Source organism: Saccostrea cucullata, unplaced genomic scaffold (assembly GCF_032062105.1).
Source record: "Saccostrea cucullata isolate Sc308-1 unplaced genomic scaffold, CSIRO_AGI_Scuc_v1 ctg1426, whole genome shotgun sequence".
NCBI lineage: Eukaryota > Metazoa > Mollusca > Bivalvia > Ostreida > Ostreidae > Saccostrea > Saccostrea cuccullata.
Window position 1 is genome coordinate 194,996 of NW_026925364.1, and position 15,678 is coordinate 210,673.

At 31.7% G+C, this 15,678-nt stretch overlaps 1 protein-coding gene across 1 annotated transcript; it reads left to right on the forward strand.

Moving 5' to 3' along the window:
* Window positions 1-8,321: 8,321 nt before the first annotated feature.
* Window positions 8,322-11,920, forward strand: LOC134268686 (uncharacterized). The gene is made up of 2 exons (XM_062750927.1): window positions 8,322-8,487; window positions 10,383-11,920. The coding sequence occupies exon 2, from the start codon at window positions 10,393-10,395 to the stop codon at window positions 11,704-11,706; it is 1,314 nt and encodes a 437-aa protein (XP_062606911.1). The 5' UTR covers window positions 8,322-8,487; window positions 10,383-10,392; the 3' UTR covers window positions 11,707-11,920.
* Window positions 11,921-15,678: the final 3,758 nt, after the last annotated feature.

A 15,678-nucleotide genomic window follows, 5' to 3' on the forward strand; every position in this document is an offset into this window, starting at 1 on the left:
TGGTTGGTTGGAAACATTTTAAGTTAACTCTCTGACAACCATAAAAACTTTTATTTGGTTGAAAAGTTTAAAACAATCTGTCATTTCATTTAGTCAAAAACCAGAGAAGAATCTTACCTTAACGCAGGTCTTTTTTATGCATATAAATTACTAGAAGTCTTAATCTAGGTTTTCCAGTCAACCTCGTACAGTTTGATATTTTTGTAAAAATGCCCATTTCGGTTAGATAAAGATGATACCTTTTGCTTTAAAATGCATCTTATTTGCCCTGAAAAATATCCTGAATGATAAAATTTGGATGGGATAGACAAGGATCAAATGATAAATATATATCTATCAATTAAAAAAAAATAGGTGAATGGTGTACTATAAACATGATCTCTTTGATGCAGCTTTTTGTATCAAGGAATTTTACACTGAGTATCACTAGCTTTTTAATATCGTGAATCCCCAGGGTCGTCCGAGTGGCGTAGTAGTTAGAGCGTCTGACCGAGAGTCGCCAAGTAAGGCATTGATCCTAACGTCGCCACTGTAGGACGTGGAGACCGGTCCCTTGGATGATACTGTATAAAACGATGTCCCATGTCACAGTAAGTGCCGGCACGACAAAAATAATCCTCACTGCTAAGTAGCCCTGAGTGCCGAGTAAAGGACAAAATTTTTAGTTCTCCATCGGCAAGTAGTGGCGTCTCAATATGAGTGAAAAATTCTCGATATTATAATTATACAATAATTATAATATATAATTAATCAATTAAATAGCTCCAGTCTTATGATCATGATCATGAGAGGTTAATTACTATATTAGGTCTGAGACCTGTGTAATATATAATGACTATGTGAGCTTTCAACATCGTGGTTCCTATACCCAAAGCCATTGAACATGTCATGTGTAATTGTTTTTGCCTGTCCTGTGACATTCTAATAAAAGTATAAACAGACAAAAGTCTTCTAATTCTAAACACATTGAGTGAGTTATTTTGCTAAAGAATGTAAAATCACAATTTGTACCAAGGTAATGAAGAAAAGAAATCTAAATTATTACAGAATTATGCTTACCAGATACATGTGTTTAAATCTGTTTTTTTAACCTTTTTCAATCCAAACAAACCTCAAGATTTTCAGCAAATCATTGATGTGAAAAAAAAAACATTTTCCGCTAGCTAAAGACAAGGACGATATCTATTGCTCTAAAATGCATCCCATTTGCCCTGCAAAATGACACAAAGGACAGATAAATTATAAATGAATACGTGAATAGATCAAATATGAGCAACTTTTACGTCTTGAATTTCTGTCAACTAACCAAGAAATATGTATTTTTACATAAATGTGATAACACTTTGTATATTTAATCTCATATCTAGTTTTTTATTTATTTTACATGCAAAGTTCTTCAACGTATTTATACAAAAATTGCTTGCTTTTAATTCTTTCTTGACAAAATATGTCTGTAAGAAGATATAAAGTCTGCATACTAAGGGGGAATGCAGTTTTCATTGAGCTTTAGACCTAAATGTGACATTTCAGGAGGAACTGAAGATCAGGAATAGATATACAGTAAAACTCGATTATAACGAAGTCATTGGGACCAAAGAAATTACTTCTTATATCCGTAATTCGTTATATCCGTATAAGAAATATATTAGATTTGTTTAGTTGGGGATCAAAAATGACTTCGCTATATCCGTGAATTCGCAATATCCGTGGTCGTACTAACCGAGTTTTACTGTATACATGTATTTCACTTTAAGAGTTTTTAACAAATTATTTAAACCGATAGTTCAGTTAATTATAAGGTGTCTATAGGACTCTTCAAAGCAATAGTTTCTTAAAAAACATTTCAAATATTTTTTGGTAATTATACTGTATATGAAATAAGTGCCTAGTTTTTGTAAAGTTGCTTAATTATTTACCTCAATAGTTATTATACAAACGTTAAACAATTTGGAAACAAAATCATCGTTGCTAAACTTTCTACAGACTTAAATGGTTTTAAAGTAAAATTGAATCTTGCAAATTCACCCTTCTTGACTTAGATATTATGTATGCCAAGAGAAATAACTTTTGTTTCAAGTGCTGTTTATATGAATTTGACCAGGTATGTACATAATGTGTAAAACAAACGAGGAACAAGAAAAGAGATACAATGGAATGGAATGTGAAATTCAGCATAAATATCTAATCCTTTTAAAAGTTCAACGAAGGGAGCAGCATTAGTTTTTTATTTCATTTTGTTCGATAACAGATGCAGCCTGTACAAATGTTTTACTCGCACACATAAAAAAAATATGTTGATACATTTAACTAATAAGTACAATACTATTATTTGAAAGAAATGCTTGTAATACGCATTTTTTTGCTTAGAATAATAATGTTGTCACAATCTAGCACTAATGAACAATTTCCTAGTTTTATCAAAGAAAGGCGCAGTATTTGAGTACACAGGAAAATCAAATTTTACTTGCTATTGTGCAGCAAGATTTAAAGATTCTTACAAAAAGTTAAAAGTACCCTTCTCAGTGTGATCCACTAGGGGCCAAATGAACGGGGACAAAAAAAAATTAGCAAACGTTAATTCTAGCATAATTGTAAAAATTCTATTCAGGATAGTTCAAAACAATAAAATTTAAATAAGAATACTATATAGCTAGTTCAATTGTGTAATTCCTTGCATGAAATTAATCCGAATATGTTAGTTTCAGAACAAAATTATTAAGAAGAGACGTCATTTAATGTTTTGTTCTTTGTGGTTAAGTTATACTTCCTGTAATATCATAGGTGAAAGTTTTGTCACTGTTTTAAAAGCTTTATTTACTACAAGTACTTAACAAGTTATAAATATAAACATTTATATTTATATCATTTCATGTTATGTTAATCAGGTTTATACTCTGACAAAGTAATAACAGAAACCTATGGTATATAAACCCCTGGTAATAATGAATGTGTCTTTTATAAACTGACTATGTACTTTTCGGCTGTTTGTAATCATTATATCTGTTGACAATTTATTTTTTTGCGTATGAGAGAGTTTTGCAGGTTTTCATTTCACTTTGCACCTTATATACAAAAGCTGAATCTGTCCCACTCTGTTGACATTTTAAATTAATTAGTTTTTTATGCTGAATCTCGCATTCCATTTTTTGCTCGAGGGGAACTGGAATCTTGTTGACTCCCTCAATGATATACTTTAAATGTTTTATTATACAAAAATAGACATTTTCAAACCCAGTAACTGCCATTCGAATTCAAAAATGGTGCAATTATAAATGAAATGGAAATAAAGGAAATATTGTTTACTTAAAATGTAAATAAAATAAATTAAATAAAATGTCTTTGCATTTGAATCAATTACATACAAAATACTTGTATCTATAAATAATTTAATTTCCTATTATGAATCATTCTGAGGAACATATAATATTTTGTATAACATAACTTGCCTACGTCACAATGAGTTACGTCAAAAACGTATTACTGCGCTTGACGTTATTTTAAAAAAAAATGCTCAAATTGAAGCCTTTTTCCGGAGGAAATATTGTCTCATTGTCTACACTGAAATTAAATTATAAGGAATGAAGCTTATTTCAACTTATGTTATCCGATATAACAAAACTTGGGGCAGTTTACGCTTAACCGCTTCGCGGTTTATAAAGCGTAAACTGCCCCAAGTTATGTTATATCGGATAACATAAGTTGAAATAAGCTTCATTCCTTAAGAAACTTTGTTTTATAAATAATTTCCGCTGTCACAAAGTTACGTTTACAAGGATGACGTCACAATAACAAGTTGCATTTTCAGGTATAAATTAGGTTCCGCCTCCTTTTACAGCTGCATTATGTAAATTCATGATTTTTGGGAACACATCGGTACTTTTCATATGAATAAAAGAAATTGCTAGGTGTTTCGAATAGGTGTGTATCAGTTCATCAAACTGACACACCTTTCTGAAAGGAATCAGCAAAATATATCGATTTACTCTTTTATATAGTGAAAAAAAAACCCAGTAGAGGTATAATGACAGCAAATAAACTTAATATAGAATAATTAAATAAAATATTACTGCAATAAATATAAAATAAATAGATAATTATAAATTTAAACCTAAACTCGAATTGAAAATTACATTACCTAAATTAACTGAACACATAAGATGGTAATACTTGTGTTAGATTTATAGTTTCTTTGTTAGAACTCTTTAATTTATTCGAAAGTTAACAGGCGAACTGGTTTAAAGGTCAGAGATAGTCGATTGGCTATACTTTTTTTGCTGTAATTTTATTGATAGGTCATTGAGGTCAAATTCTTTCGTGAGTTTTGTCTTTGTTCCTTTAAATCCAGTCATAAGCTAGTGTTTGTCTGATACATCTATGTTTGATTTAAAATGTTTACTAAACATAAACCTGATTACAGTTAGTTCTTTATTTTCTTTTACTGACACTTTGCAAGGTTGAATGAATGGTTAAATGAATGAGTATTAATGAAATAGTTTTTTAATGATTAAATGGAAAATGTGTAATTACAAGCACGTAGCAAAAGGGTAGGGGGTTGCCCCCCCCCCCCCAATTTTGTACCCAACATTACTTTTACTATTGGCTCCCTCACTTTATACTACAGGAAATTGATATTAGGGAAATGAAGTAGATCTATTGAACTCCAAAAAAAAAATGATACGAAAAGAAGTTGGCATTGAAAGAAGATCACCCCCACCACCAGCACGAAATAGGATTTTCGAGTTCGGGCAATTCCCCTTTTTTTGCTTGTCAACTTTTTCAGGTAAATCAATAAAAAATTCCCTGACTGCCCACCCCACACTTTCAAAAACGATGTTAATGTGGCTGGTAAATAATATTCAGCAACTGATTTAAATAAATATAAATCTTGAGATCTGGTCTAAAGTTACGGTGATATATAAAGTATTTTTAAATTTATATGAGATCTCAAAGAATATGTAAATATTGTAATTTTAGTAAATACAACTACATATGTAATGTTATGATACAGGTTCAGATATGGTTTGGAATTAGAGCTGAATGTTCAAATAATTATTTGAGTTTTATATGCATGTGGAAAAATAAGAGTCATTTCCCTTTAATTTTAGAGATAATCATGATCATATTAAATGAATCGATTTTATGCTAATGGAATAATTTGTGATAGACTACACCTATATTATTGTTAAGAGATATTTAAAATGTTAACATGTTTTAAGGGTGATTAACCTGATCCACAGGGGCATCTTATCCACTCTGTTCTCTATTTCACATATATTTTTATATGTGAAATAGAGAACAGAGTGGATAAGATGCCCCTGTGCCTGATCTTTAATTCATATCTTTCACACATTAAAAAAAACTGTAACACAACAAACTGAGTTTTCATCTTATAATATTATGCCAGAAAAACCAGGTTACCACTGATTCTCAAATTATAGTCTCAATTCGCTTTAAATAATGTACCGTGTTTTAAGTAATATAATATTTCTAATAATTTTTTTCTGTCAGTCATATGAACCATTGTTGGTTGTTGATTAAAATACAACAATTGTTTGTTGTAACTTGAATGATTGTCTTAGGTGAAAATCGCATTTTATAGCAGAAATCGATATTTACGTTACTGTCGCCGATCATAGTGTAGTTTTTATTTAAACCAAAAAGAAGTTTTAAATCACTTACATATCTTTTTCTTAGTAAGATTGTCCTTCATTTGAGTTATATTTTCTGAATATCACACCCTTCACACATATGCGTGTCACAAATTTTTAAAAATTTTTAATATATTTATCAAATTTTGATGTCACCGCAAAATTATTACTTTTCTATTTGGAAATTCAAAAGGACTTGGAGGATTGCTGAACTGACTCAGTAAGATTAAGTTCTAACTTTTTAACATCATGAACACTTGTTCCATTGCATGGAACGGTAAAAAAGACACTGTTTATCTGTATTTATAGAAAATAGCCCCCTTTTCTTATGAGTCCAATGGTTAAAAAAATCATCGATATTTACGTGTTAGTATTTATTCACAAATTAAGTAAAAGAACTACACTGTTTCCTATGGGTCAAATTGACTCACACTCAAGCACTAGAATATACCTTTAATTAACAGTGGAATAATTAAACAACAGCATTAAAAGTTACGATAAATCTCAGAAAGATATTTACGTTACCGATATTTACGTTACCAATATTTACGTTACGATGTTTTAAAGTAAATTATGATTAAATTCTAAAGCTGTTTGAACAGATTTGCGAGTGAATCTTAATGATTTAAAAACTTAAGACATGAAGAACATGACGAAATACACTGTTTTTCAAAATGGCATTTTTTTTCTGAAACAAGAGTGCAGAAATGCAAACGTAAGAGCACATGCAATAATGAACATATTTTACACAATGTGGTGTGCATCCGTGTGATTTGAAAATTGAATTGACATAATATTATCACAAGAAGAATTGTGGTTTAATGATCGAATGCTTTCATTTTTAGCAATTGGTTAATATTGCATAGTTTTAAGTGTAATGCACGTTATCATTCGGAACGTAAATCCGAAACAAAACTTTCTTTAGTTTGTATTTTGCTGTTTGTTTGAACTGATAGTGTATCGTCAATTTAAATAATGGTTATTTACACCTAAACTGAACTGTATACCAAGCTAAACATTTTAAAGAACAAAATATCATTTTTCGTAGGAAATATAATTCCAGAAAATAGGCGCTGCGCTGCACGTAAAGGGGGGGGGGGGGGGTCTTCCACATCGGATTAAAGAAAAAAGACGGCTGTGGGTGTTGGGTGTCAAGAAACTGGTCGAAATTGAATCCATTTCCATTTTTGTTGCTTTGCAATTGATTTTAGATTGTGCATGCACCTAATTTTTCTCATTTAAATTGTTGCTTAGACATAGAACTTAGAACGTATGCGTCCATGCTTTAATGGTACTGAAAATTCAATTTACGTTATACTAATGTAGAATGTACGTATACTGCTTAATAGAGCACAAATAATATGCAACTGTAATTATTAACAAACCTTTTTAAGGGTGGTGGGGGTAACTTTGTTTTGTTTTTGAGATTTGACGATAAAGTTTTCACAAGCAATTAAGCATTTTAAATAAACAACAGATAAATGGTGGAAGGGGGGTGTCATAAATTAAATGAATCCTCTATAGATAAGTCATAACTTGAATTTTCAATGCAACCCTTTGTCAAGAACACAGATAAGAAAATTCATAAAATTCAATAATTTGAAATAATATATTCGTTTTTCCTCGAATATACTTATATTTTTGTATGATATCTATGTGCGATATTTACGTGTTAGTTAACAAACACTTCGTAATCGGGTAATGGCGATATATTTTACCTTCTGATATTTTTAAAAATGTGCGTTTCTCTGAACAGATTAATAAAGAATCAAATAATGAAGCATTTTAGGGAATATTGTCATTATTTAGCTTATCGTCAGATTTGATAAAAACTTTTTAAAATAAAAAGAAAATAATTTCATTTAAATGAAAATTATGCCTGTTTTGTTTTTACTAGTAACCACAGGGGCATTTTATCCACTCTGTTCTCTACTTCACATATAAAATACACGTGTATTTTTATATGTGAAGTAGAGAACAGAGTGGATAAGATGCCCCTGTGTAGTAACTGAATCAAAGATTTCACAGCCTTTTACAAATGTGCTTAAACGGTTTCATAAATGTTTATAGTTAACAAAATTTGATGTGTATTATCTTAATTTTGTATTTTTCAAAAAAATTCTTTCGTTTCCACATATGGCTTTTCAACATCACGTAAATATCTTGGTGTAAAATTAGCCCTCCAACCGCATTCATTTCGAAGGAGGTCAACAAAACACAGCTTGAAGTATGTAAATCAAATTGTGATTTTTAATAACTATACACCTTCATGTTTCAAATGACATATAAAAGTGTTATTTTCAGTTCACAAAATTTTTTGACTTTTTCCAAAGTCGATTTGGCACTATAAATTGAGAATGCGTGTTACACAATAATACTGGTGAACTTATAGCTAGCTGTACTGGTGTACGTTTAGGTGATTACAGGGATTATGGGTTCACATTCAGTAAAATCTCGATCCATTGTGGTAGCATATTTATGAACATCTGACAAATAGTGGCATAAATATGCCACCGTAGACCAGCTGTAGACGATGACCATGTTCAAAATATCCTAGCTAGCTAAACATTGCTAAAAATAGAATAAGGAATTTCCAACTTTAATATAGATGTTAAAGTTAATTCTTAAAATAGAACACGGAATTTTCAACTTTAAACATGTTAAATGGCTAACAATTGTTCATAAACAGTGAAAACAAACTATAAGTCCGTATGATATCTCTATAACAATCGTGTCAAGGCTTATTGTGTATACTTACCAGTGTAAACAAACATGGCTGGCACGGATTGATATGGTGAACGGCACATTCAACAGCTAGAGGATCTTCGGATGGTTAAAGGTGAGGTATGATTCTTGTGAATGTGATATATTGTCTTATTTATATGACTTTGATACATCCAAATATTTAAAAAAATAGATGTATATACTACACTAACATGACTAAGTAAATATATTAATGAAAATAAAAAAAAAATCGATTACTGATACATGTAAATAGAGAATGATTTTATGGAAGCTTTTATATATTGAGGTAGCCTATACATGTAATTTTTCATTTGGGAAAAAGATTGACAATTTTTTAACTCTTAATCAATGAAGCATGTAGAGATGACAAACAGTATTTGATCTCAAACATCAATTAAACATTACAAAATAGAACTAGAAGCCAAACACAGACCTCATGCATATGTAGAACATGCAGGTACCAGGAAGGAATGAGCACCCCCTGTAACTTAATGCATAAAAATTAATGATACAACAACACACTTTCTTCTCAATGTTACAGATGTATAGGTAACATGTAGGTAAAAACAGTAATGATAAACCTGATCATGCATGAATTAGATGTCAAAGATTCAGATCAATACGCCACCGTTTGATTTTTGCTTTTCTCAAAAACAGCCTCGCGGCAAAGCGATGAAGCATCCTCATGTAGTGTACATTCAAATTTGTTCAAATCATATCCCCATGGGGTAGCGTACGACCACAATGAAATTCAAACTCGTAGGGAAAAAGTCAGTCAAAAAATATGTTTGGATGCTCAGATACTATAGTGTAGATTCAATTTTGTTTAAATCATACCCTTAAATCATCTCCCTTTTAGAGTAAGGTCGGGACCACTATTTTGATTCATACTGATTTTTTTTTCTTGAGTGCTGAGTTGAGTGATGTTGCCTCTTGGCTTCTTTTTATGAATCATGATGGTACGGCTGTTTCTAGTAACAAAGTGAAAAAAAACGGAAAAAATAATTGATATTTAGACTTAAAATAAAATTATGAAGATTTTTGCCAGAGATTTAAAAAATCGCAAGATGTATTTATCATTCTGAAGTTCATGCTCGTATTGAACATGTTTTACTGTACATATTTCTATTTTCCTAGATGTTTAATAGCACAAACTTTCGTGACATTAGGGAAACAAGATTTGTCCCATACAAATTCACTTTATGAGAAATCGTCGGATGAGTAATACACACGTGTTTAAAATTTCTAATGACCAGTCAAGGATAGATTATACCCGGTATAATTATGATCATTCTTTTATGAGACACACTTACGGTCACACGCGAAGGTCATGTTTCAAACACATTTATTATAATTTTAAATTACTTAATTTATTATGAAAATAATAACGCCATTGTACTATATTTACATTCAATGTAATTTTCTTTATGAAATCCATTAGAAATCCATGACGTTCAAATCTCTATAACACACGCGAAACCTTGTCACCGCGCTTTAGAATAGACAGTAGGAGCTATATGCATTTTCAATACTTTATGAACACCAAAATGTACATTATATATTTGACACAATTTAATTAAAAAAAAAAAATAACCCTGTTGAATTAACGTAAAAATACAACAAATGTGCATTTAAAATTAATTTGTCACTTTTTTCCTCGCAATGTTCGTTTGCGTTATTTAACTTTACGACGTCACAAACGGCTCTTACGTCTATAAAGCACACCAGTTTTGAAGGGCGCTAAATTCACATCAAAGATTACCGAAATAAACAATTATGAAGAGGAAAAATTAAAGAATGTAAATATAAGTATTGAATTCATATTTTGGGATGTCTTCGGTCCTATAACACACCTGGCCGTGCCGACAAATTATCATACCGCGCTAACGCACGGTATTCAATTTTTCGTCACGGCCAGGTGTGTTATAGGACCGAAGACATCCCAAAATATGAATTCAATGCTTAAATATGTATTATCCTTTTTTCCAGGTTTAACAAAATGGCTTCTACTGAGGGTTCTCGTTCCCATCAGAAGTTAATGGAATGCTTCCAAAAACTGGGACTAAGTGCTACAGAGGCAGAAATATTCCAAGAAGAATTATGCATGGTTTTCTCCGCTTCTGATACATCGATGGAGGTCACAGACACCATCAAAGACCTGAAAAACATGACTATCGACTATGGAGATGTATTTCACAAACTTTCCATTGCAATTAACATTGTCTCTGGGGTAGCTAAGCTTTCACCTTCAACTGCAGGGCTTACCACTACATTTTCTGTCCTGTCAAATATATTTTTGCAAGTTGGAAAGGCTATGAAAGCGACCGTTCCGTCTGCAGATAAGGACAGTGCCTATGCTGCCATTGAACGCTATCAGGACTCAGAATTAAGGACAGATGCTGTGGGCTTAGAAAAATTGTTTTACAATACCATTGCCTATCTGAATTGTATTGAAGCGAATGCTCCTAAAAGTCTGATAAATCATCTAGAGGATAAATACCCTACAAATGATGCTGTGAGGTTTCTTGGTAAATTAATGGCGAAAGTAAAGGAACTCCTACCTTCAGATGTAAAATCTGCCCGAAGAGCATCAGCGTATATAAATTTGTATTCTAGACTTGCAGTACTCCGAACATTGGTTTTATGGCAACTGTATTTGATTAAATATTGCAGTGATTCAGATCGGTCCAGTACACAAGGTGTCCATGCCATGATTAACGAAAGTTGTAAGTTGGACCTGGAGGTGGTGAGATTTGTCACTGAATGCAAATTTGAAAAAGCTATATTTTTGGCCATGTTTAATCCAACAGAACATGAACATTTTCTTCATCTCCTTCGAATAAACCAAATCCGGATTCCATGTTTAGGACAGGATAAGCAATTCTGTACACAAAGTCATTTGATTCGGTCCTCCAACTGGTCAGCATGGAAAATGGAAATATCAAGACATGGTGGGCCTATTGGAGGATGCAATAAAAGATCCGATGCCTGCGAATTGCATTTGGAGCCAGTAAAATCACGAAATCTCGACAACATATTTTTCATAAAATCAAAAAGAAAGCCCTCACGTTACATCTACTTTGGTCCTAAGTTCAGGTTTTGTTGGTCTGTCTCGAGGCGGCCTGGTCCTGAAGGACATTGGAAGATCGTTAAGCTAGAAGCAGATGGCGGCATGCCTCAATACCTCATGTCCCCTCATCAGTGTCCGGGTTATTTTATTTACATGACTTCTTCACCCAGAGGATACGTGAGGGGCTCGACAGATCTCAAAGTCATTAAGGATCAGGGATTGTGGGAGATTCTTGATATTTAGTGTACAGTCGAGACATAAAGTGAACAACCATGGAGCCTAAAAAGTGAAGAGATTTGCGTGTACAATCATACTTTTGAATTTTTAGAGAAATGCTCTCAACACTCTTATTTAATATCGAAATATCCATATATAATGTGTCATTTAATGCGGAAACATGTCAAATAAAAATTATATTAAATGAATATCAATAAAATAAGAAAATAAAAGCAAGTACTGTAATATTCTCGACCTAAATTTTATTTTTTAAAAATATTATGACTTATAAAAACTTCATTTTAGTAAGAGGAAAGTTCTAAATAGCGTGCTCTGAAGATGTCTTGTATCCTTGCTCATGTTGTTATTATCTGTCTTTAAATAATGCACATGTAAGATAGAATAATCTACCTATTCACAGCTACTTTCTTGTCTTTAAACTTTGTCTCAGAGAAGAATATTTTGTACACTGTTGTGAAAATGAACTAGTCACTGTATACTCCGGTAATATATTGGTCAACATTAACGCTACATTGCCAAAATTTTCAACTCATTTCCGCTACATTTTGTCAGATTTTCGACCGATCATTACCGCTACAGTTTTCCGGCAAAAACCAACTCATTACCGCTACATACTGAATCACATAGGCACATAATTATGAGGTACAACTTTTTTTTAGTGTCTAGAGCTTCCTTATATAAATATGTTTTTTAATACATGAGACAAAGCGCATCCCTGTGTGAATTTCAGCAGATTGTTGGATCTTTTTAATTTTTGCATCCTATTAATATCAACTTTGAATACATTTTTGTGCAATCAGAGTATTTTTTCAGCAAAACGATTTTGCATACGACCAATGGGCAAGGTACATGTTCCATTTTTTTTTTTTTTTTTTTTTTTTTTTGAAAAAGCAGCTGTCTTTGAAGTCAGAATTAAAGCATGGGTTTAAACTTATCATGAGGAGCAGTTTTATGAAATGTTAGATAGGCATATGTATCGATGCTTAATAGATTTAGATGGACAATTAAAGTTTTTATTTTTCAAGTTCCCTAGAGTTTCAAAGAATCTGGTTAATACCAGTTCTATAGAATATGTTACATATGTACAGCATTCAAGATTTAAGATTTAAGTGAGGAATAGATAAAAGGCTTTAAGTTTAATCATGAATGCAAGAACTTCCAATAAAGATGATTTTATCACAGATGATGTACTCCAAAATGATATTCTCAGGAACGTGGCCGAAATTTTGACCTATGAAATGGACACAGCATTGCCTATACGTGTAAACCCAGACCAAGGAGTTAACGACTATGGAGCAAAACTACTGTCTCTGTGTAGATCTAGTGGATTGAGGATACTTAACGGACGTCATAAGCAGGCAATGGACAGGGATTTTACTTTTATGGGAACAAGAGGCATGAGTGTCGTTGACTACTGTATCTCAACGCCTGATGTGTTCGAATTAATTGAAAAATTTATTGTGTCAAATTTTACAACTTTCTCCGATCATGCCCCATTACATCTCCAATTTAAATCAATTTATAGTGAAACGGAAAAGCAAAAAAAATCGTATACTAATATTAACACTGAGTGTACACAGAATTTAAGGGTACTTACACAAACAAAAAATGGATGCACGGGTTGATATATATTTTTTGACTGATTTTGATTTGAAATGACATAAATAATAAATCCCTGAATTATAAAGAAATCGTAGGTTTTCCTTGGTGCTTATATATGAGATTTCGTTTTGCCTTCTATATAATTCCATACAAAATTTTGCATAATTTTTAAACCTTATGACAAAATCATATATAATTCTCCCACTCTACTTGGTAAACATTATTTAGGTTACCAATTTAAATGTAAATCTATGAGAAATAATGCTGATTTCTGAAAAAAAGTTTGTTTCTGTTATTTATCCTTAAGGCAGGTAAGAAAATTTAAATGGAATCCTGATTATGTAGAGAAAGCAAAAACCGAAATATTAAAGGCACTGGAAACATTGCATTCTTTACTGGAGGCTCCAGAGGATGAATCTCAAGACACGATTGACACATCTATAGATCGCTTTACTACTAATATATCACAGGCCATGGGACCCTATTTCGAAATTCAAAGAAAACCAATGCGTAAAAATCGTTACTCATCCAGAACGACACACGAGGACAAACCGTGGTTTACAGAAGAATTAAAAAGGAAGCTCGGTTTATACAAACGTGACCTTCACCTGTTCAACAAAGACAAGTCTCGGATCGCGCACCAGAATCTAATGCAGTCAAAAAAGGAATACAAGATAATGGAGGCTAGACTAAAAAAGACAGTTCAAACGTAAGGAGGGAAACGTTCTCGATTATATCCGGAAAAAAAATCCAAAAGCAATTTTCAGAAAATTTAGGAAGAAAAATATTGATGAAGTGAATATACACCCCGATACACTATTCAATCATTTCAAGGAAATGACATCTGACATCAATGCGCAGGCTTCCGCGGACTTACACATTGACAACGACAATATTATATTCGACGAACTTGATAAAGAAATATATGAGAAGGAAATTTCAGACGCAATTGGCAGATTAAAGAAAGAAAAATCACATGGAACAGACTTAATAATTAACGAATATTTTATAGAATTTAAAGAAATATTAATGCCTTATCTATGTAAATTGTTTAACAGAATATTATTGTCTGGTTTTTTCCCACGAATGTGGTCAGAGAGCATAATAGTTCCTATATTTAAAAAGGGAGATATGTCAGACCCAAATAACTACAGAGGCATTAGCTTAATCAGTTTTTTTGTAAATTATTCACGTCAATTCTAAATCAGCGTTTACTCGCATGGTCAAATGATAATAACATTATTACAGATGCTCAGTTTGGGTTTCAACCAAATAGGGGAACTACAGATGCCATATTTTGTCTCTCTTCTATAATTGATATCACCTTACGTAAGAAAAAACGCTTGTATTGTTGTTTTATTGATTTTAAAAAAGCGTTTGATTCAGTAGATAGGTTAAAATTATGGGAAAAACTAAGTGTAATCGGTATAAGAGGTAAATTACTTAAAATCATTCGTAATATGTATCAGGGTATGAAGTCATGTGTGCGGTCTACAGAAACTTTGTCAGAATTTTATAATTGTAAAACGGGTCTTTTACAAGGAGAAGTATTATCTCCGATATTGTTCTCATTGTATGTAAATGATTTTGAAATGGAGTTTTTAACAAAGGGTAATGTACCATTACAAAAATTAGAACTAAATCTTTTTGCACTCATGTACGCTGATGATATGGTAATTTTTGCAGAAAGTGTAGATGAATTACAGTCTATGTTAAATTCATTGTATAATTATACTACAAAATGGGACCTTACAATCAATATAGAAAAGACTAAAATTGTTATATTTAGAAATGGGGGGAAAATTTGTGATAATGAAATATGGAATTTGAACGGAGAACCTATTGAGATTGTTGGCAAATTTATTTACTTAGGAATGCTTTTAAATTATAATGGAAAATTTAATATTACACAGAAGCAATTATCTACACAAGGTAGAAAGGCTATGTTCTCTTTAAAAGCTAAAACAAGTGAAATGTATTTGAATACAGAGACAATGCTGTCTTTGTTTGACACTTATGTTGCTAGTGTTTTAAATTACGGATGTGAAATTTGGGGTTTTCATAATGCAAAAGATATAGAAAGTGTACATTTGCAATACTTTAAATATGTTTTAGGTGTAAGAAAAAATACAAACTCTGTAATGATTTATTGTGAAACTGGGAGACTCCCATTGAAGGTGGTAAGGTTACTTAGAATTATCAAATTTTTGTTCAAGGTGTTAAAAAGTGAAAATTGTATTCTTTTAGCCTGTTACAATATGCTACTAGAGGAATGTGAAAGGAGTAAGAAAAATATAAATAATTGGGTAACAAATATAAAAGAAAAATTGTTTGAAATTGGACTAGGTGATGTTTGGTATAGTCAGGAAAGTATTC